This window comes from Tauraco erythrolophus, chromosome 10 (genome assembly GCF_009769465.1).
Source record: "Tauraco erythrolophus isolate bTauEry1 chromosome 10, bTauEry1.pri, whole genome shotgun sequence".
NCBI lineage: Eukaryota > Metazoa > Chordata > Aves > Musophagiformes > Musophagidae > Tauraco > Tauraco erythrolophus.
In genome coordinates this window covers 734,743-758,838 of record NC_141474.1, presented here as the reverse complement: position 1 = coordinate 758,838, position 24,096 = coordinate 734,743, and the positions used below count along the sequence as shown (strand labels likewise).

Below are 24,096 nucleotides of genomic sequence, written 5' to 3'. Positions count from 1 at the left end.
CAGATTGCCATTTTGTTATTATGCCAAGGAGGATGTAATTTTTTACACTGGCTTATTTTTGTATTTACGTTACATTTCTCCTTTTAATATTTTTGTTTATTTCTTTATTAAGTCACAAATTGTGCTGGTTAAATTTGGCCTCAAGCGATGCTTTTTCATTACAAAATCATCTAAACTTCATACAAATAAGGTTTGTACATATAGCAATATACTGTACCGAGTGCATTCTCTCAAACAGAAAACATTAGCCAAGGAACCAGTTTGAATGACAGAAAAGAATGAAATCAAGTGGTAAACTGGCACTTCTGAAGGAAACAACAAAAGCTTTTCCTTGTCTTCAATGTCTTCCAGTAGTGTTTGGGTATTAAATCTGATCACAGGAAATCATTGCCATTCTTACCGAAAAATATTTGGGAAAGTGAAGATTTTCCTTCTCTGACAATATTTTTTTTTTATTTCTTTTATGCTCTTAAGCACATATTCTGGTTTTGTCATTTTGGTCCCATAATTCGGGTGGATGTAAGTGCCTGCTTACCCTCAGCTCTGGTTCACATCAGGTGTTTCACCAACAGCAATTCATGAGTAGGATCAGGTCCTCTATTCCTGTGGTTTTCAGCTTCTCAGCATGTAGTTATTACGTTTGAAAAGAAATCTTACTGTCATAAGACAGTGACAGAAATAAAACCAACTTTCCCTCCCCATAACACAGTGACAAACGTACAACCACAACTTTCCTTCACCAGTTCCCATTGCCACATGTGAGCTACAACGTCCTCATTGTAGGGTGACAATGTAGGGTGTATGGACACCCTTATTGAGTAAAATTGATATTTCTTTATTCCCTCCACTTATTTGGTCTTTGAAAAATGAGAAGATCCAACCCGAAGGCGATATTAACATGAGATTATGCATGTACAGACTTGGTCTGTCAGTGCAGGTGCGAGCACAACGCTCAGCCTACGCTGTGAGGAAGCCTGCCTTTTGCTGCCCGTAACAGGGCATCCCTTTCTCACCTCACTGGAGAAAGATGCTGCTGGAGACGAGAGCTTGGACTAACTTAATGGCTATGTCAGTCCTTCTCCCAGCATAGATATACGAGACCGCAGGGACCACATGGAACCTGCTTTCGAAGATGAACAATTGTTCCTTCCACCTCTTGGTCCCGATACCGAAATATGCATGACGAGCTTAGGGCAGACACATGGTTTTACACCTCAGCTTGCTTCCTACGGAGTAAAATGTATCGTGCTTCTCTCACTGTTTCAACAACCCTCCTGTACACATCTTACAGCACCTACTGATTCCTGCGCAGCAAAACGCGCTGTGCCAGTAGCGGCGTTTCACCAACCCTCCTGCACAGAAACGGCAGCAAGAGCTAGCCATCTAGTGGAACAACAATTGCTGCACGCAGTGGGCTCTGGCCACGCAAACACAGCGAACGAGCACGTGATTCCGCACGATTTTCAGGCAGATGTGTCCATGCAATGAGAATATATCAGCAATAATCACTTGTGCCTTTTGAAGCAGAGCCTCGGATTCACGGAGGCGATAGCTCGCCTAGTAGCATTATTCCACAGAACATCAAGTTTCTTCTTCAGAGTACGTTCTTTAATCTTGGTTTTCTCTTTATCTCTTGAAATTGAATGTTTTGTCGTTCCGCCCCTATGTACAACATGGGAATAGATTATCTACATCGCAACTTCTGTGCTCCTTGTTGGTTTTGAATTTTCAGCTGGTATTTTGCTTTGAACTCAGGCAACCACTAAATACTTCACTGGTTACAGAAAGTGTATTGATTAATTCAGGTGAATTTTAAAAGTTACAGTCAGCAGCACCATTACTGTTTCTAATGGAAATCTACGGACTTTTGATGTATCTTGGCATGATTTGACTTTCAGGAAAAGGAACAATGATCTATTTCATGTTAATGAAAGAAAGCTTAAAATCTGGGAAGAACATCTGGAACTTGAAAAGATTTGCAATGAACAGAATAAAATAAAAATAGCAATCCTGTTCCCATCTTCAGTGTATACCAAAGTGCTGCAGTAAATAAGTCATTATTCTGATCCGTAGTGCAGACTGAAAGAAAACATTATTCTAACTGAGGAATATAAACTGTGTTTAAAGGGGAGATGCAGGAACGTAGTTTCTTTAACTTGCAAGTTAATTGACTCTTTTCTGCTATGAACAATGATGTTAGGAGAGGATTCAGCAGTATTTGGGTTCGAGGAATAGAAAATTATAATATATATGAAATTTAGGCTTATGATTATTAAGTGGCTTGGTTCTTCAGGAAATGTGGAAAAACTTGCAAGCAATTCTGTCTAACTGATTAATTGAATCCTATTTAAAAAACAAGCAAGCAACAATTTGTTTCCTGTTCAGTAACAAAATTTTGAGGCCAGTGAAAAGAGACAGGTATTTTCAGTAATGAATTATAACCTTGACCGTACGTAGGAGCTCCTTCAAGTGTGACAAAACGAGTTCTGGCAGACTACATAGATAAATCCCTATAAAACTCAGTCTCATAGAAAGCTTTCATGAATTATATTAAATTTTTAGGAGATACCTCTCAGCTTCGTGAAAGAGAAAACCAGCTCTCATTTTTGATACATTCCTTTAAAAATCCTTTGTAAATATCTTCTATTGACTTGTGAAATACAGTGTAAAATTAAACACTAGCAGTTACTCTGTTTTTACTCACTGCCAGCATCTTGACCTTTATTAAAAACCGAAGCATTAGCTTTTTAATCTGTAACTAACTGAAAAGACAAGCGCCCATAAAACATAATTTAAAAGAGTATTTATATCGCCATTAACTCTAATTCTTCTTTCCATAATAAAATTCATCCATAACCACCAGTATCAAAACTTAAACACTGTTCTGAAAGAGTTATTTGGAAAGCCTTTGGAAAAGGTTACATTTTGTTCCAATTCCCCCTTCTTGTTTCTTTGGAGCCTAGAATATCATTGGCACATGATGCTGTGATTTTCGCTTTTATTTCTGTCTTCCCTTAAACGCAGTAAATTTTAGTACTTGGTTTTGGTTCTGTTATTCCACTCACTTTCTGCTGAAATACCTGTTTTTACAGCCTGGCCAATGACTCATGTTCCTCAGTTGCATTACTCAGGTATTCATTCTTGATTGCACGACCCTCTACGCGTTTTGCCTGCTTACCTGTTAGCAGCTCTGCATCAAAGAACTCAGCACCTTGTTTGGATTAGGTATACTCTCGTCTTGAGAAGCACTTAAATCTTATTCTGTCAATACCTGTGTTTTCTTTCTCCTCACTATCTGTCTTTCCACCACTGATCTTCCTTTATCCATTCCTGTATCTCAGTCTATCAGATCTTTTTTAACCACGTTTGGAAATTAAACCGGTTTCTTTTGAACTTTTCCCCTCACTTCTCAGTTCAAAGCTCTTCTTATCAGCCATAAAAGCCTTGATGTCAGAAGGCAATTTTCCCAGATAGTCAGATGGAATCCAGCCTTTGAAAATCCTCTCTTTTAGCAAATGCATCCCACTGGCTAAGTATTCCCAAACCTGCCTTTAGCACTGATGTTTGAGCCATCTATTGATCATCTTTACATCATCATATGTCCAACCTCTCTTGGCACCGGCTAGGAAAAATTTTAGGGCAGTCACTAAAACAGGATATAATTATCTTAAAAGTAAGTTATGATATTCCTAAGTTAGAGATCCATTGTAAAATCAAACTATTATGAAAGTTTAGTACAACTCCCTGTAAAAAAAGCAAACTCGCTGCTAGTAAAAGTTATTATTAACAAATAAATCGTGAACTTACAAGTTCTGCATTTGAAAAAAAAAATCCTTCATATAACAAGAAGGTGTGTTTTGATCAATCATTTCAACGGATACCTGCTTTTTATATCTCAGTTCACCTCTACTCTATCGTTGCCATTACCGATGGCAACAGAATATTACCTCGAAACTCTGTATTGGTTATTTCAGAAGACACAATTATTTTTCTTAGTGGAATGTTTTCTAATTATGAAATGACCCCATAAGTGAAAAACTTTTTCTGTTTCAACTAGCAGATCACAAAGCAAAGCACAATTTGTAGGAAAAGGGGGCCATGAAATCCGTAACGGCTGTCTTCTTCTGAAAGGAAAAGCTGAAGGGTTAGCTAAGTGCCCCACAAGGCAAAGAGGAATTGATGGAGCTCTAGCTCACACTAGGAGAGCTGAAACCAGGGGAGAGTAAACTACCCCTGGCAGTTCTGGAACACTGAACCTAAACCAAATTTCTTCCAAAGTGATGGAGATACGTGCTAAACGCAGGAGTCCTTGTCCTAGGCCCACAATCCTTGTGCTCAGAAGAATATTATCCTTAAAAGCTCGTGCATTTCAGATTTACTCTAGTGTCATTCAACCAATTTCAATAAAGCAATTTTCAGTTAGCAATAAACTATAACCACTTTATGTTAATATAGATTTGACTAGCTCGCTTTCAGGATCTCTCTGTTGCTAGGAAGGACTAAAACTCGCCTATTTTCTTTCCTGAGGCATCCTTTCAAATCCAATTCATATCTGACAAATGAGACAAGAAATCAATAGTATGTCGTATATACTGTATAATGACCTGGAAAGTTCTTAAAATAACTGTGCTTGCTTCAGAATAGGCATTCAGTATTCAGTACACAATTATTTGGCACGGTTACACTTGGCCAAGTTCCAGTAAAAAGATGGTTCTGTAAAACAGAGGCAGAGCAAACGGGATGAATCTGCACGCTCATGTTGTTTTTAAGTTGCCTCACATAATACATAGTCATCTACAAATCAGGTTTTGCTTTGACCTTTCCCATCGTATTCAGGAAAGCATGAATGGAGCAATATTGAAAGCTGGGATTATTCAACTCCTACGAATGTAAAGATTGTGTACTGTGCTTGTACCACGTGCCGCACACATTCCCACATCTATGCCCTTAAGGAGATTCTAGAGTCAAGACAGCAGTTTGAGTTTCTCAGGATCTCATGGGCTTTCTTACCTCTGCCTTGGCACGCGGATGAGTGGCTGTTTATGGCATCTCTTGCTAAGGCCAAAGAGCTTGTGAACAGTTTTCTGTGCCTTGAGGAAGAGTTGCTTCATGCTGTTCTCTAGTTGCTCATAACGACGTTGAAAATTAGAATCCATCGTCCACAAATGCATCACAGTGGATGTGTTCAGGAAATAATTCATGGGCAGCCTTTTCATAAATAATTTGAATTCATCTGAAAAAAAAAAAAAATTAATAGGCTTTAATTATGTAGTTATGGCAATTGTAGTTATGTCTACTTTGTTTTTTCTTAAGCTTCTAATTTTTTTTATCCTTGCACTTTCGTAATTTTAGAATTGAATGTTTTAACTCTTTCAGAGTAGAAAGGTAACTACATTTTTAATGGTAATATTAGAATAAAAGCAGCAAAATACAATATTTATGTATTTATTAAATTGATTTTGAAAGGAAATACAAGCACTCTCATTATTTCTCAACGTGGAGAATATAAAGATTAAATAAGAATCAGAGTTTCTTTCCTTCAAACATAGAATCTGAAAGTAAATACACATTTCAAGATAAATGTACATTGAGTCATTTGGAGAAGATAGGAAGTTGTCTTAAAAAGAGTATTCCAATACTTAGGAAATGCAAGTAAATGTGATTTTTTACAGGCCAGCTCTCTTTTAGACATGTTATTTCACCTGAGACAAGCCATTTAAGGTCAGACTTTCAAATCTATTTAGAATTGAAATGGAGCCTTTCAAAGCATTTTATGGTCCTTTGACACTTCAAAAATGTCTCCCATAACTTCTTTTTGACTCATATCCCCCTCTCTAAAGTGCTAAAAAGGACTTCTTAAATCACAGGATCACTGTTATTGTGAACATCCTATGCTTTGTGGTTGGTTCCGGTAGCTCAGTCCACATAGAATACGTAGATTGAATCTTATTGACAAACTTTTATTAATCAGCAAGTCTATTTTCATAAGTAGAATAATTTGCAAGTTGATTTATAAGTTTCAAATATAAATAAACTTCCATTTAAAAGAGCTCTAATTACTGAGGAAAAAGCTAGAAAATGAGTAGCACACTTGAATAAGTATGTTTATCCTATTTCTTTCATATTTCCATATATCAGTACGTTTTCCTGTCTGCCCTCCTGCCTGCTGCTATCCTCCCACCCTGCACAATCCGTTTTTTCATTCGGCTTGTTCTTGCAGTAAAGTCACTTCTCCCACCGCTTGGCTTTCGCCCTGCCAGATGCTCCTTTTGAGCAGTCCATGCTCCAGCAGACTATGTAAATGTAGTGATCCAACTGACTGAAGTAGCCTTCTGCTTAAAACCAGAGTTAATCATCATATTTAATATTGCTCTAATTTTAGGTTGCTTGTGGGAGAGGGTTGATTGGGGAAAATATCTGCTCACATGAAAGCAAGCTGTGTTACCTTTATTGGTTACGAGTCTTTTGGTTCTAGCTTTAGCTTCAGTTTAGCTTTTTCAACAACATTTTTATAAAAAAGGGGGAAAACGTTTCCTTTTTATGGGCAGAGAGGAAAGATCCTTTCTAAATGAGCTAGAGTGAATCTCATCCACATCCTGAGGGACACTGGGCCATGACGAAATAGAACAGTCGTATTTCGGCAAAGTATTTTCTGTGATGGATTAAGATTCATCAGAAGACAAAAGGCATTGAAAGGTCTTCTGAAAGGTAAAATATGAAAAGCAAGGGGCAAAGATGATGGTTTTATATTTAATAAAGTGGGTTAAATAATTCATCTGGGAGCTCCTTGGCATTGTGTTATTCATTTTCTCCTTATGCCTTCCTCTTTGAGTATTTGTTGTCCACTATTCTCCCCTTGAGGACAGCACTGCTGTCCCTGGGTACAAATTAAGGGACCGAGGAAAAGAATCGTTTCTTTATTTTATCAAGTATTTGGAGCCTCTTATCCTTTGTTTTTACCGTTCCCTAATTTTGTCTAAGAATCACAGAATCACAGAATGTTAGGGATTGGAAGGGACCTCAAAGGATCATCAAAGAAGTTGGTTCTTATCCTCTGTCCAAAAAAAAAGTCTCTGTTCCTGAGTTTGTAGCTTGATAATCGGAATTATTAGGAGTATTTGATAAATTCTGCATTACCAGATGAGCATCTCTGTGAGTCTTATTGTATTCCCTGTTTTCCCCTTCCCAAGTGACAATTACACCTTAGTCTTCTCACACTCCACTTCCCAGCCCTTGCTTCCCTCCAAGGCTTGCGCGGACGCTGTGGGAGAGGGTTACATCTGGCTTGTCTAGAGGAGACACAGTCCCATTGGCTTGGGAAAGCCTTACAAGCCTCAACAGTGCACTTGCAAATTTTACAAACTGGTAGTAAAAAAAAAAGAATAAAAATGAAAAGAAGAGAAAACAAATGACTAGGAGATAAGGTTAACTGAACTGCTACAAAGTATGTCCTTTGGCAACGTGCAGGTCTGCAGTGTGTATAAATTGGCCGAGCTCTACCGATTTCAGAGGAGTGGACTAACACACCGAGGGGGGATCAGATCCAAAAGCCACATTCTTGACTACCTGTTTTAATTGCTAATTTCTCGTTTCCCTTCTATTCTTCTGAGAGACTGGTATATTTACTTAAACTCAGGTTCATGAAGCCGAAAAGAAACCCAAATCCCTGAGGAGAGAATATCCTCAGCATATGCCTGTTCAGTTTTCGTGCTGCTGCAATAACTTGTTTAAGAAGCATCGTCAATTTGCTGTCGTTTGTGCAACGGCAGTGAGCTCCGCAGCTAACAACTGATCGGATGGGGTGCAGTGTTTAGGAGTGATAAGGAGGGTTTGCACTCCTTAACTTGCAATGCAAAAGCATTTCCAATAAGAAAATGCTTTTTTTTCCCTGTAATAAACATCATCTTCGACTATCCCTGTGCCCTGGATGATGATGCTAATGAGCAGCACAATGCAGGTAAAAGAGAGACAGAGATAAAATGAGCATGGTTACGTAGTGCCTTCTGCAAAAAAAAAAAAAAATTGAGGAAAAGATAATGTGCTCATATCTTAAACAGACACATTTCATGATCTGTGAAACTACAACACGAACTCCTATCACTGAGAGATGATTAAACTATTACACTCTAATCAACACAGTGTACCAGCCATTCCTGAGGATTAACAGCCAGAATTACAGTGCTGGGGGCCATAGAAATTGACACTTTTAAAACATGATACTTGATACCATGTATGATATGATTGCAGCACTTCCTCATTTGTTTTCACATGGATAACACATGCAACACCATTTTCCCATATTATTAACTAATTGCAAATAATGGTGGAAAATATAAAATGTTATATGCAGTGGCTGAGCAAACAAATTTATTTAACTTTCATTTTATAGCCGGACACATCTGTTTTTCACTTTCCCCTTTCTGCAAGGTGAATCTTCCTTGCATAACAGTGCCTAGATATTGAAATGGCACACCCTATTTCAGTGGCGAAGAATAAATGAAAAATATCACGAGGGGAGCAAACATCATTGCTGAAATCAGGTGAATATCAGATATATTTAGGCTGTAAGAAATACCTAGAGCTGCTCAGCTTGTGACCGGGATTCTCCACGTTATTCAGTACCGGAGAGCGGCGCGATGCTGAATGCCGTGATCAGCATTCTGCATACACAGTTAGCAAAGACCAGAAAAATGCAGGAAGCCTCATCAAAGAATTTGACAATGCTCTGCCACAAGGAAAAAGATGCCTGCTCTGTGTTGGGAGGGAAGAGGATCCCTGATTTCTCTGCTACGAACATTTTGAACATCATCTCTAATATTTTGAATTACAAGATCTTTACGAGACTATCACACCTACAAGACCACAGCACATTTCTTTCTTTTTTTTTGTTTGTTTCAGCTGAGGCTGAGTGTTTTTTGAGAACTCTTCCAGAATATCAACATGTCTTATGTTAGCTTGTTCCCTAAGATGCCTTCTGGAGGATCTTTGGAGCATTTTGGAAGTCAACCGATTTCTACTAGCTTGGGAATTCAGAAAACCATGTTAATAACAGAACCACATCCAACATCTCACTGTACCATGTAATGCTGGCAATATTGACACGACACATAATATCACTGCACTTTCTTCTCCTATTTTCTTTAGACTAAACAGAGCAAGTTCATGACTGATCTTTCAAACTGTCATTCCTAAAATTTGCTTTGAACTTAAATAGCCACTTCTTCCCTGATCAGTGTAAGAGAGATTGTTTCTAATCTATGGGAGTTAGAATCAGAGTGATTTCTTCCTCACAGCCCAAGACACACTCTGTGTAGAGGAAGAGAACAATCATCTCAGCCTCAGAGAGGAGGATGAGGATACACGAGCAGGAGGATAAAACAATAGCTCCTTTAAGCCACAGACTGTGTGTAATGTTCTTTATGGAAGATCAAAATTCCTGAGACCCCTGGTAAAAAAAGAAAATTAAAATTTGACATGGATTTCTAACAAAGAAAAAAAATAGAGTTGTTTTGGTTTGTTTTTTAGTTGGTTTTTTTTTTTTTTTTTATGTTGGCTGTGTGTTATGGCTGAAATGAATGACAGCATGCCTGTCCGTGTGAAGAAATTAAGTGAGGGGAAAATCTACGTGCAGTTTAGGAGAACATAAAGCAAAACAGTCTAAAAATAAACTGCATTTGGTGATATGTTAAGAAAGAATCTGTTTCACAACGAAGTAAACTAAAAGAAATTTCAGTGATCTTCTCTCAGCCTCTAGAAATGAATGTTTCTGGGGACCTGACCTTCCATCAAGTTTTATTCTGTCATTTAATTTAATGTCATATTCTGATGAGTCCTTTTACCTAAAATGAAACAATTTAATCTTATGGCATCAAAACTTTTAGTACTGGAAATTACAACATAATGTTTCAGTAAATATATAACCCTGTCTAATTGTGGATTACATAGTCTAATCTAAATTTAATTTTAACTCTTTTACCAATATCCAGATGTGGAAAAAGCAATGGTATTTTCTCAGCAAAAGCAGCTTGACAATAACTGAAAAAGTATTTTCCCTGACCAGTTTAAGAATCCCTCATTGACTGATACATACTATTGTCAATAGGCTTACATATAGTCTATGTATTTTCTAAAACAAATAAGAATTTGGACTGTAGCAGTTTTTCCATTTAATGAAGCTCAGTAAAACTACGTCTGTAGGAGAAAACCACTTTTTACATCATATTATCATGTCAAAATCTACCCTTAGACAGCAATTGAAATGGGCTGTTTTATCATTTCTCTAAATGATGCTTTAACGAAACATTTTTCTCCCTTATTTATCGAAGAAAAATCTTTGAGAAACTTTGTAGTGAATAAGGTGGTGTATGGTCATTAGTTTGATCGACAGCATTTGTGATACTTCAACATTGGCTGTAAAATCTATGCATCTGCCATTTGTACATATGTCTTTTTCTAACAATCTCCTTAACTTGCTCTCAAGGTATCAGAATCCTGCCACCACGGTCTAGAAGTGTATAATAAATACCTTGTGTAAAAACTGCCCTGCTTTGGCTCAAACTAAATGTTATAGTGGGCTTGAGGCAAATCGGGAAGAAACCAACTAGTCTTTAACAAGTGAAGGTGTGGTGGTATGTGTCTGAACAAAAAAATCATGCAGTCTGAAATGCTGGTCCAAATGAGTGCAACCCATGCAGTTTCAAAATGAGCTGAAGTGAATTCATGTTCCACATTACAGTTCATCTTTTCTCACTCTTAAAATGAGAATTACTTGCAAATGACGAGTACTTTGCATAAAGCACTACCACTTTGGGAAGCCATCTCCCTTCTTAAACCATAATAACAGGATGAGAGGTTAACTCAGGCTTAATGTGAGCTTGGGCTCCAAGCAGGTCATTTCTGACATCGAACCAGAATTGCTGTTTGATCCAGTTGGCTCCAGCATGTATCCTTTCAACAGGGTATAGCCCTTCAAGAACACACTGGTACGCTCAGAAGAGCACAGGTACTGTCAGAAAACTTGCTCCTGCATGGGCTCCTCTCCACCTGCTGCAGAATGGGGTCCTCCATGGACTGCAGTGTGGATATCTGCTCCCTGTGGTCCTCCATGGACTGCAGTGTGGATATCTGCTCCCTGTGGTCCTCCATGGACTACAGTGTGGATATCTGCTCCCTGTGGTCCTCCATGAGCTGCAGGGGGACAATCTGCCTCACCGTGGTCTTCTCCACAAGCTGCAAGTGAATCTCTGCTCCACCACCTGGAGCACCTCCTCCTTCTCCTTCTCTACCAATCTTGGTGTCTGCAGGGATGTTTCTCTCACGTTTTCTCACTCCTCTCTCACAGCTGCTGCACAGTGTTTTCTACCCTTTCTTAAATATACTATCACAGTGGTGCCACTAGTGTCACTGATGGGCTCAGCTTTGGGCAGCAGTTGGTCTATTTTTGAGCTGGCTGGTGCTGGCTCTGTCTGACACAGGAGTAGAACCTGGTGTCTTCTCAAAAGAGGCCACCCCTGCAGTGTCCCGGCTATCAAAACCTTGCCACATAAACCAAATACTTCTCCAGAAATGTGCTCCAAGAGGAGTTAATCCATGATTTTCCCAGGAACCAAAGCAACTGATCAATCCATAGTTCCCTGGATCATTCTTTCAGACTTTTTTGATGATCAGCATAATATTAGCCTTTCTCCAGTCATCAGGGATGTTCCCCAGTCTCCACAATCTTTCAAACTAACAGAGAGAGAGAGAGGCCTTACAAGGATATCATCCAGCTCTCTCAAAATCACAGATACAGTCTGTTGAATCCCATGAACTATCATGGGTCAAGTTCTTTCAAATAACCGTTGATTCAACCGTTACTCACTGCTGATAGCTCCTTTCCCCTCTGAATCCCCTTACTAGGCTCAGGGACCTGGGATATTTGCCGGTGAAGACGGAGGTCAAAGAATACACTGAGTACCTCTGCCTTATCCATTTATGCCAAAACAAGTAAATCTCTAAATCACTGTAGAACCCCAGGTCGGAGTGAGCGACGGTCGCAAATGTCCGTCTTGAGAAAGTGATACGGAGACGCTCGAATACTTTGTACTTTCCTCACTCGACAAGAGACCTACGGGAGATGCCTTAAGCAAACTGGTGTTACAGGGGCACGGAAGTGGAGGAGCAGGAGATAATGACAGGTCTCGTGCAGGCAGGGCAGTGCCACCTTCTGCATTAACTCCCTTATCTCGACCTGAGGCTAAGGGCGTGTGTACTCAGAGAGGTCATATCATGGTCACAGCAATAAAGGGGGGATGAATTGATCACCAGAACCTCCTACGTCCCCTAGACCCATTTTGAGAACTTTCATGAATGTTGTGTAGAGGAACGACTGCACACGCGCCCAAAAAGATCATACTGCAGTCATGGCGATAAAGAGGGGCAAGTCCACTACCAGGATCCTTTACATCCTCAGACCCATTTTGAGACCTTTTGTGAAGTTGTGAGAACAACTGCTCATGCACAACAGTACTCCTCCCCTGAGGAGGGACAACAGGCACTCAAAGATAAAAGAAGTATGGATAAGCCTCTTGGCACATGCCCACCACCAGAGGACCCCGACTACCAGCAGAAACTGCTGCTGGATCCAAGGGTGGTGGTGTCTTTTCTTGTTTCTCTTATCTCTCCTTCTGTTTTCATGTATCTCTATCTTTGACTTGACTATTAGGCAGATAAATGTAATGTTGGTGCAAGTTTCGTCAATCTGCTGTGTTTTGTAATTTTGATGTCATCGCTAAGTTTTGCCAAGTCAATATCCATTGTAACCCTGCTCCATTAAAAGTAATGTCATTAGAGTTACCATCTTTTGCAGTTTTGCTGAATCCCAAGTAAATCATAGAATCATAGAATCATAGAATGGTTAGGGCTGGAAGGGACCTTCAAAGGTCATCTAGTCCAACCCCCCTGCAAGGAACAGGGATATCTCCAACTAGATCACGTTGCTCAGGGCCTCGTCCAACCGGGCCTTGAACGTCTCCAGGGATGGAGCATCCACCACCTCTCTGGGCAACCTGTTCCAGTGTTCTACAACTCTCATGGTAAAAAATTTTTTCCTAATATCCAATCTGAATCTACCTCCCTCTATTTTAAACCATTACCCCTTGTCCCTAAAACCAAAAAGCTTTTGTTTTAGTCGAACCTCTTGGATAATTGCCATGACACTTGGCCATCGCAAGCTGAAAAAACTCACCTCCCCTTACTTGACCGAGTGGGACGGGACAATCACTCAAACTACTCAGCAGCAGACCCAAATTTTCTTGTTCAATCTTTTGCAACTAAGACAACTATAGAGGCTTTTCTTGTTCTTGGCATCCATTGCAAGCATTGGTTCTAGGTTTTCCTGTCACCATCCCCAAATATCTGGGCAATGTTTCTGAATTTTCCCTTGGTAGCCTGTCCCTGTATGCACCTCCTGTATGCTTCCTTTTCGCTTTGGAACTCTGTCATGAGTTCCCCATTTAGCAAAGCTGGTTCCTCAGTACATTTACTTATTTTCCTGATTCCCAGTATGGACAGTTCTTACACTTGGAGGATGCTGTCCTTAAAACCTGGCCAGCTTTCCAGAGCTCCTTTGTCTTCAGAGCTGCCTCAGAGGGAATCCCACCTTCCAGTTCCCAAAATTAGGTGAAGACTGCTTTTGTGAAGCCCCTGTCTGCCTTCTGCCACTCTCCTTTACCCACTCCTTTCCTGATCCTGAGCATGGCTATTTCATGTCCTCTACAGCCAAGGCTGGCATTGATTATCACATCTCCAAACAGCATTTACTTGTTACGGAATAGCCACTCCAGCTCTGTGCCACTCCTGTTGATCCATCCAGCACCTATGCCAAGATGTTATTCCTGACACTCTGAAAACTTCCTTGACTGCTTATGCCCCACGGTTTTGGCTTTTCAGCAGGTATCAGGGAGGTTACAGTTCCTCATGAGAAGCAGGATCTGTGATCCAGACATATCCTCCATCTTCAAATGCCATTGCCCACTGTTTTTTGGTGCCTGCATGTGAGTCAGGCTTGGCCAGCTCTGATGGCTCCCCAGATGCACCTTTCTCCCCTTTGTCTGCTACCAGGACACCGAACCTAATCTGCAGTCACAGGTCTACAGGTGGAAAAGGAGCCATCTTCCTGGTGCCAGGAGTCCCAAGCCTCCTGTTCCCCCATCTTGGCAGTTTGCATTTGCCACGTGATGGAGTACAGACTCTGGTTGCCCATCATGTGCAGCTGAGGGTTCAGATTCTGGGCTTTGCAGGGTCTCTGTGAAGATCTTATCTCTCTTTTTCATCTTCCCCAGTGTTTTGCAGAGGAAATGCTATCATCTCTCCGAGGAGTGATTCATGAGATGGTGTTCCAAAGGCAGGAGCCTGTAATAACACCTTTCCAGATCCCTGCCTGTCAGAGGAAAAACTACTTAGGGAACTTGAAACTTCACATTAAACGAGAAATTTCAGCTGCAGTTTTAGTTCAGTTGGGGCGTGAATTCTTTTCAGAATAACCTGTCTCCTTGCCTATGCTAATCATTTGTCTACACCTGGTTTTAATACAACTCCAGCCTTCTTTTGGCACAATTCATTCAAATAGCAAGCCAAAATAAACAGGTAGCAATGCATAAGGAAAATGAGCAACAGTCAGAGCCAACAAGAAATATTCAAACCAAAAGCTTTCATTGGAAAACACTAAGGAAATATCTTGAGTAAATCCAGCAATCTATTTGCCTACAGAAAAGATGCCACAGAGCAGTAAAGCTCCTCCAACCCTGCTCTGCCAATTTGCTTAACCTCTGTACCCATTTCAGTCCTGACCTTATCTGCTGATGCTGTAAATAAGCCTAGTATTTAATATAAAAACTGGTTTATTTTTGTTGTAGGTTAGAAGCTGGAAAGAAGACTACCAATTAATTTCACACAAAAGCTAAGGAAAGCTGCTAAAGCTATTCATTTCACAACAAAGAAGGCTCTTAAGTAGAACTGTGCAGAGCATAGAAAATCCATTTTGTGAAAGGATTTTTAGCATTCCAAAATTAGAATGCAACCTAAATCTTTTGAAACTCTCTAAAGTTTCTCCAAATGCTTCTGATTTCTCTGAAATCCTCTACAAGAAACTTTACAAGGTTTTCTTGTTTTACTTTGCTTTGAATAAGTCAAAATATTTCATCTTGACAGAACAGAAATTTGCCTTTAATTTTGTATTATAACATAAAAGTTACAAAGTAAGAAATGACAAAATGAATAGTCAGTTTGAAATGAAGGTCAAAGCTCTTTAATGTATTCTGTCAAAAAAGCCTAATTTTGCAATTATTGAAAGATTATTCCTATTTTTTTTTCAAAACAGCTGCCTCAATATTTTGTAATATTTTGTAGATAAGTCTCTGCTGCCCTTCAACTGGCTCTTCTGTTCAGACTGCAAGGTCTTCAGAGAAGACCCTATCTCTTGTTATATCTTTGTAGGGCAGTTAACTCAATAGACCCCAAATGTAATTGCTGGTATGTATTACAAAAAATAATAACAAATTTGTTGATGGCTCCAGGCAACTGCATTCTCCTTGGAGTCCTCCATGATATCTGCAAGTAGTATGGGGAGCAAGAATTCCAGTAGAAAAGATCTCATAATGCCCAAGAGTTTATCATGCTTTTTACATAACAGGACTGCATGTGAAAAAACTTCCACTTCAATAACGTGCCCAAGGTACTATCATCCCTTTCTCATAACAATGCTTTTAATTGTAATCACAGAATTGTAGAATCACAGAATTATAGAATGATTTGGGTTGGAAGGGACCTCAAAGATCATCTAGTTCCAACCCCCCCTGCCATGGGTGGGGAAACCCTCCACTACACCAGGTTGCCCAAAGGAGGCAACAATAACCAGGGCAATAAATATGACAGCAAGTCAAATATCAGTGTCAGCTGTAAATTGAAACCTCAAACCACAAAGCTGGTAGTCTGAGAGAATAAAAAGTGATAGGACCTACATTTGGATACAGCTGCTGTTCAGTAAAGTGCTGCCTCGGTATCGTGAAGATATTATTAAAGAGATTTATAAAAGATATATGTTTTTCAAAATATCCTACCATGATTCAAAAGCCTGGAGAAAACAAAGTACTAAAATGAACATATATTTGTTTTTATGTTGCAATGGATTTTAGCTGTTCATGATGCATTACTTAATTTGTCAAAGAAGTAGCAGCTGTGTTCTAAGAAATATATGTTTGAAAATAATCCAATTCAAGGAAGCATAAGACAGCAGCTTAAAACAACCTTATTTCTTCACAGGAAAGATAGTAAAGCTGAATTTTCCTTCCCTCTCTCCCCCATCTAGACTAAATCATTCAGCTCTCCCTATAATTAAAACATTTGCTTCTCCAAAGGAAATGAACTCTCCTTTAAACTTTCTGAAGGACAAAGAGAAGGAAGGAAATGTCTGTGCTCTGGAAGATATGGACTGTGTATGAAGGAGGAGAGAAGCTCAGCACTGAATATTGGACAGGCTCTTTGAACTGGTACAATCTAGCTGCTTTTTAAGCCTCAGGGAAAGCAAATTTTCAGGATTCTTGCAGTGGGATAGGTTTTTTGGTGATTTTTTTTTTTTTCTGTTGGCTTTCTTTTCTGAAGTGAGAAATCTGCAGGGATAGCTCCTCTAAACCCCAGGCTTTGCAAGGAGGAAGGAGCAGGGCTCAGCATCAGTGCAGGTGAAGGTGGAATCGGTGGGGAACAGAGATCCTCTAATCCTTCATTAATACACAGTTTCTGAGAAATCTTGTGCAAATGTTGTAATACAACTGATTCTGCATATGTGTTTTATATATAGACATCTATATAAATGTGTTACACATGTACCAGTAACACCAGTAATGTCAATCTGTTACAGGAACAGGAAAGCAGAGATACTGCCCTACCAAGCCTTGGGGCTCTCTTGGTGCCCAGGCGAAGAGGAAAAAAATTGCAGTCAAAAGTGGTAGTAAAGACAGAAAATCATCCTGCAAACCATGGATTAATTCTGAAGATAACAGCCTGAGATAATAACCTTCCCTAGACTCTGGTGCAAGCTGAAAAGACTCACATTTCCTATAATCAAGAAATTACTTATTTCTTATTCTCAATCTAAATCTGACCTTGAAACTAAGCTCACTTTTCAGAAATCAAAAAAAAAAACCCAGACTCTAACAGCTGTCTCTGTAAATCCCAGTATTTGAAAGGCATTCCCTTCATCCTGTCAGTTTTTCTTTTGGGTGTGATTTTCATTCATTACTCTTTAAAAATGTTTGTATCACTGCCCTTCAAACGGAGGTCCCTTGGAATTCATTATAAGCTTTCAAGAAAAAATTCTCGAAAATTTATCTGTGGATTATTTTGGGGGGTTTTTTGGTAAACATTTTGATCATTTCAACACGGTTTACAAGTATTCTTGCAGCATGGACGTCCCACTTTTTGTCTAGTGCTGGCTATTATCTTTTTGTAGCACTATAAATGCACATAATGTGTAGGACATAATTCTTATGCGTGGATTTAGAGATAATCTCTGTCACCCCAAAAGTTACCTTACTCATTCTTGATCATGCTGGTAACTCCAGCAGTTTGAAAACTAAGTAAGGTAAATAACCATGTAATGCATGAGAGAAGGATAGTTCGGGGAAGAGAATGAGTGAAACTGAAAAGTGGTCCTGGAAAACACATTGAAGTAAATAACCAGTGTTAAGCTGTTACAAGAGGAGATTTAAGAAGCTATGAATCAGAACAGACAACGCTGCCCTAGAAGAAAACAGAGGCCACAGAGTGACATCTCCCTTAATAAAGAAAGCCCAAAGCTGCCAAGGCGGATTGGAATTCCCCCAAGAATGAGATTTTTTGTCACTAGCTTTGAAGGGAATTACATTATGTCCCGTACATGGTGGACATAAGTAGAATTATATTAGATCAAACCTTCTGCTCCTCCTTTTATTACAATGTCACCACGACGTTTGAAGTGTCTGAGAATGCAATGCCATGTAAAACTTAAATAAGTTGATTGGCCAGGTGCTGCTTTAGCAGGAGTCATATCATGCTCTCACTTTTGGAACGGGGGCAATTATATTGACGGGACCTGGATGGCAGTACCTTCGTTTCTGGAGTAAGAGATGAACAATTTAGACATTGACTCTCTGAAGAAATTATGCACATCCCACCTGTTCATTTTATTGAAACAGTGACACCTCCACAGGGGTGGGAGGGGAGGACTGGTCACAGAAGGAATGACAGCTTGGTGTATCTATTCATGCTATTGATTAAACTTCCCGACAACCACATAGGGAAGCTAATTACTGGGAGGCAAATTAACACCCTTGCAAGATAATAGAGAAAACAATAATTATATTAAGAACTCAGGGGGCTAAGTTTTCTTGGCCTTGAGCCTGAAGCTGCAAGCACCGTTTTAAAGGAAACCACCACTCTACTGCTCAGGGGCAAATAGTTTGAACTGTATTGATTGAAGTCTTTATTCTGAGTGATTAAAAAGCACCTTCAACTGCCAGAGAGCCTGTTCAGACTTTTCACAAGGAGTCTTTCAATTAAGATTTCAAATGAGACACACTTTGCATCCCAAAAGGGTCTGTTCTGGTCAGCAGAGAGACAGACTGTGCCACCTGAACGACCCGTGCGATCACGCCTGGTGTGTGCCATGTACAATGAGCTTGCAAGGGCCCTTGGACCGGGATGTTCTCTCCTTCTCCTGAATCAGTGAAAGCAAAGCTTATGAGAGAGCAAGGTTAAATTCGTTGATTTTACAAATTGAAGAAATCCTGCAGTATTCAATTTTAATTCCAGATTTCATTTATCAGCTCATGCTACATGCATTTGAGTTGAAAAACAGTAACTGGGAAAGCAGTAACGTGTCACTGGACTACGGTAAGACAGAACTTCTAGTGGAAATTGTCTTCACCGCAAATGACAGTGTGGAACTCTAAATTTACAGACTCTCTGTGGTGCCAAATCAAATCTAGACATCTTGCAATGTTATTTAAGACTTGGAATCTCAACGTAGAGTCTGAAAGTCAGTCTGGGCAAGAAGTTTCTTCTGATCAGAGTGTATATATAACAACGTCTATGTTTAAACTGACATTTCCAAATTAAACCTGCAGTTACTTTCTGCTCTTTTACTCACTTTCAGTAATTTGGAACAGGTGTAAATGAGACATTTAGTACATTAACAGTGTTTTAAAATGTCTATCTTAGAATGCAGATTCTCTTGGGTTTTTTTTCCTCCTCCTATATTAGAAGGATCATAGGGAACCTTATAAACATCAATATAATTTTTACCTAGCGATTAAAAGGCAGTCTGAAAATTTTTAAAACATCACTGTGGTTTACACAAGAGTTATTGAGGGCATTGTTTAGATCTTAGTGTTGTCATTACTACTGGTAATAAGGGAGAAGGCCAGAAGCCAGGCTGATGTCTACACGATGTAGTCAACCTGCAGGCTTGGCAGCTGGAAAAAATTACCTTTTTATTTGTCAGCTAGGTGACTTTGATTTGAAGATAGTGAGAGGCAATAAAAAGGAATCCCATGATGCCCACTTTTGCTAAAGCAGTTTTTAGAAAGAATTTGCACCAGAGGAATGGCAAAAACCTGTGACTTACTGGGATGGCAAAGTTACATGAGATTTTTCTGACTAAATAGAGGGATCGTTAAGGTTAAACATCATACGCTAAATTCAGACTTGCTGCAGTTTTGCTGGAGTCATCCATCAGAAAGAACCTGACACGCTATAATCACAGCAATATTTCAGAATGTTTGTCTGATGGAGGGGAGGAGAAAAAATGAACCACACAAGGGACACTGGCTGCGTTTCTTAATGCGCTGCTGGGAGATATTAATATAATTCATAATTAAGATTATTCCAAAACTTCAGCTGACAATAGCATATGAAATGATGAAAAAGATAGTACTTATCTGATGATGCAAACTTCTTTCTCCCAGGTTTCCTGTGTCTTTATGCTGTGATTCACATTTGATCTTGAAGATTTGGATTTGTCTTTGGCTCTCATCATAACGCAGTCTGTCAACCAGACATCTAAGATTTCTGTCTTCAGCACTGGACAATCTATTTAAATTTATTTACATTATTTAACTTACTTTAATTTTTATTTTAAATTTAAATTAAATCTATTTAAATCTAAGTTAAAGATTTAACTTTACGCTTTGCTTAACCGACTGGTTTTGTGTTTGCTTTACTTATGCGTAAAATTTTTTTAGCAAATCAAATAATGGTTCACTGATTACTCTGGCTACATCTGCTATTTTTTGTTACTCAAACTGACTGAAAGAAAAAGAAACTCAACAGATGTGTTACCATGAGCTCAGCATCTAAGAGTCTGTACATGCAAGAACAACGATGGCAAAATTCTCTTCCCTGAGAAATAGTAAGAGATTTGTGTAGATTTTGGGAACAAGTATGATCAATTCCTATGGATGTACGTATTGACTGACTGTACAACTGTCATACCCAGTCTCTGACTTTGGAACAATCTTAGAATCCCTCCTTTACAGATTCTTTAGAGCCTCAATAATCAGAAAGGCAACGTTGCCCATCTGTATCAAATTCAGAAAGCTAGCAGAGGTTGTTAAGAATTCTCCCCTGAGCATCTGCACTTCCACGTCAGTGCCAATTGTGATTTCCAGTCTTGATTTTACTGTATTTTACCATGGTTTGCAGCCAGGGTATTAGACACCACCTTCACTGGGAGAAGAAGGATCTTCACAAGAAACAGTAGAACAGTTTTGAAGTCTGGAGTGATCACACAGTGCTATTTTATAGAGACATGTAGTGTGACCACAAATGGTTGGTCAATCCTTTGGGAAACCTGTGACTCAAACAACTCAGATGTCTATATAGCAAGACCACCACAAAGCCCAAAATGTAAAGCGTGAATTGAAACATATTCTATCTTGTAGTAGTATTCAGTAGTAAAAATATTGGCCAAGTTTGTATGTAAGTGTCAATTGATTAAGGTCTAGATTAACTTAAAGAGTGAGAGAATGCTGATTTTTCACTTTTTCCAAGTTCAGATTTGGACTTCTTTTGTGCTTGGTTTTAATAAACCAGATTTGCAGATCTAAGAAGCAGATATGCTTAGTGGAAGGAGCCTTTCTTGTTTCAAAATTGACATTTTACAGTATGCTCATATTTCATATGGGAAAATATTAACTGAAGGAGAAGAGAGACAGTTCTGAAAGTGCATCATCAAAATGTGGTGGTTTTCCACTACCGTGACATTTTGCAATTTTGAAGATGGAGATTATAAGTTAACGGCACTATTAAATGGATAATTCTCTAAATCTCACTGAAGATTATGGAATGGTGGAGGAGATCTCTCCTGTTGCTTTCTGCATGTTTTATACAATACTAATTATATAAGATGCAAATGTTACCCCACAAAAATGAAAGGGATGCCTGAACTTCTTCATCTTTAGTATTACTGATATTTAATTCGGTAATAAGCTTATCATCACCTCTATTAGAACATGCTTTCTTCAACATTTTAAATTTAATTTTTTTATACAAGGGATTTTGGGAACATCAGTAGTTCAATCGTTATAAAGCAATAGAAAAATATAATTGAACTGAGGAAGCGGGACTCTAAAGTCTCAAAAGTAATCTCTGCTATGATGCAAACGAGAAAACTTTGGTAATTTTCTATGTGGTGCTAGACATTAACTGAGGATTCTAATCTAGTTTTTAGATGAACCTTTCAGAACTGTGGATTTTTTCAGACGATTTTGAGTCAGTACATGTAAAGGCTAATCAATGCTCAGTAACAAAACATCCTGGAGTTATTAGGGAATTAGAAAATGCATTAGACATGAAATCCAAATCCAGGGAATCCAGGGATTTAAGAAGAAATAGCTTGCAACAGCAATTCACTTCAGCTGGTACTGTGCAATCAAAGCAATGAAGGAGGGTGGATGCACAATGAAAAATACTTTCAGCAAATATTAATGTGAAAGTTCATATGAATTTACTGTGGCTGTATTTATATCACTTTCACTTTCTGCGATACTGAAATTTACCTTTTGAAATATCTCTATAAGGCAGATACAGCAACAAGTGAAAAAAAAATCAAATTCCACATTTTGAGAGCAGAAATTTGTCTTTTAAAGCTGCAGAAGTAGACATTTTAAAATATTTACAGGATAACTTTTGTTGTTTAATTACGCCTGTAAAGCCACATGGCTGGTAGCACAGTTTTTGTGTTCAGTGGGCCAAGTTCTTCAAGGTCCTAGATGTCTCTGATCTGTTTAAGCTGATGCTGAACATTTAAGCACACAAGTCAAATCTATGAAGTTAATGGACTATAAATGATTAAAATAAGCACATATTTTGGTGCTTCACTGAATCATCTTTAAGCCCAACTGTGACAGTAAAATTTATGTCTAGTTTGTTGTAGGTGTGCTATTTGCTTCCATAATATTTTGTATTTAAACTAAAGATTTGAAAGAATAAGTTCAATTTCAAAGCTACTTTGAAAATACACCTCATAATATTTGTGCACATCTCCTCATCCCATGGAGGAAATATTCCAAAAGAGATTTAGTTGCCTTCAATGAAAAAAAAAAAATCAATCGCTTAGCACTTGGGAAATATGCAAAGACAAGGCAGCGAGCTGCCATTGTGTGTAAGCTGTGTGAAAATGAATACTTGCAGGGAAGATTTTACTTTCACCTCCACAGGAGGTCTCAAAAATAATAGTGATAAAAAAAGAAATTATGAAAATGCACTTTTGCCATCTTTTATTGTTTGAACAACTCTATCTTCCATGGCTTTATTTATTTTAATAGCCTTTTTAGTTTAGGAAAATTAAATTAAGTAGCAACATGGACAGCTACAAACCTCTGTTAGATGTCACTGAGCAGACCACCTTCAAAGATTAAGTTGATATCATTTAAATTGTTTAAATGAAATGGTCACATTTTCAAAGGCACTCAGAAACTGACGACACCAGGATTATGGTACAATGTGTGACCATATTCTTATCCTTGTTGTCAGAATCCAGAGCCCGTGGATGTTTTCATGGGTCTTCATGTCTCTCATGTGTTTTAGAACAGTGGGCCATAATTTCTGTAAAATCCTAAATTGCCACCCAGTCTTTGACAGAGTTGCCTGTTAGAATTTGCTTCTATGTATATTGTCTTGCCAAGAGAGTCTTAAAAACTTCTGAAATCAGTGATGGGTAACAAGACAACACATTCATAAACACCACCTTCAACACTGTTGCAACCATAAACTGTGAAAATCCCACATGCTTCAAAAAATTGGGAATTTTTTCAAGGAATCTTTTGATGCTCTTTACTGTGTGAAACTAATTAATACTTGAGTGCTTAGGTCAAAGCTTTTTCCTGAAATGGAAAGATGAAGTTTACTGAGAAGATGAGGTAGGAGGAGGAGCTGAATAGGTACGTGCTCCTAGTATTAGGGACAGAGGAGTACAGGAAAATTGGCAATATTAAAAAAAAACAAGAACAACAAAAAACATTGAAAAGGTGAGGCAGGCTGCAGGCATACTAGCGAAGATGGCAGTACCCTAATCTAACTGATGTAGGTGGACTCCATATTCCAGAATCTCAGTGAAACTTAGTGGCTTGTGATAACAGCAGATCAACTAGATGATCTAGTGATCATTTTAGGCTACAAATTCCTGTGAAAGGCTAGTTTCATGCATGTAAAGAAAGGAAACAGTGGTTGAGTCCATCAGAGATGATATTTTTAGAAGACGTATTTGATGATAACCAGGAATGATGTTCTCAGAGAGAACTCTGCTTAGACATTAATTCAGCCAAAGACCTCAAGAAACTAATGAACTTTGTTAGTAAAGATTGAACAGTTTTAGTATGGATTTTTGCTAAGTTAACAGCTGCTCATTTGCAAGGGCAGTAGCTGAGTTTGAAGGCCACAAGATATGATAAAGAAAGAGAAGATGGTTCAAGAGTAAACAATTTAAAGTAGCTCTTTCTTTGAGAACTTAGTACATATCCTGACATTAAGAGGCTTTATGAAGCTTATTGTTGCTGGAGGGCGGCTAGAAAGATAAAAAAGCCA

At 38.7% G+C, this 24,096-nt stretch overlaps 1 protein-coding gene across 2 annotated transcripts in view; it reads right to left on the bottom strand.

Moving 5' to 3' along the window:
- BRINP3 (BMP/retinoic acid inducible neural specific 3) overlaps positions 1 to 24,096 on the bottom strand; it is a 216,519-nt gene that overhangs the window by 36,412 nt on the left and 156,011 nt on the right. For both annotated transcript variants that reach the window (XM_086617402.1, XM_086617403.1), the window contains one exon: positions 5,011 to 5,233. In XM_086617402.1, the coding sequence (XP_086473528.1) occupies positions 5,011 to 5,233 (223 nt within the window). The remainder of the gene's footprint in view (positions 1 to 5,010; positions 5,234 to 24,096) is intronic.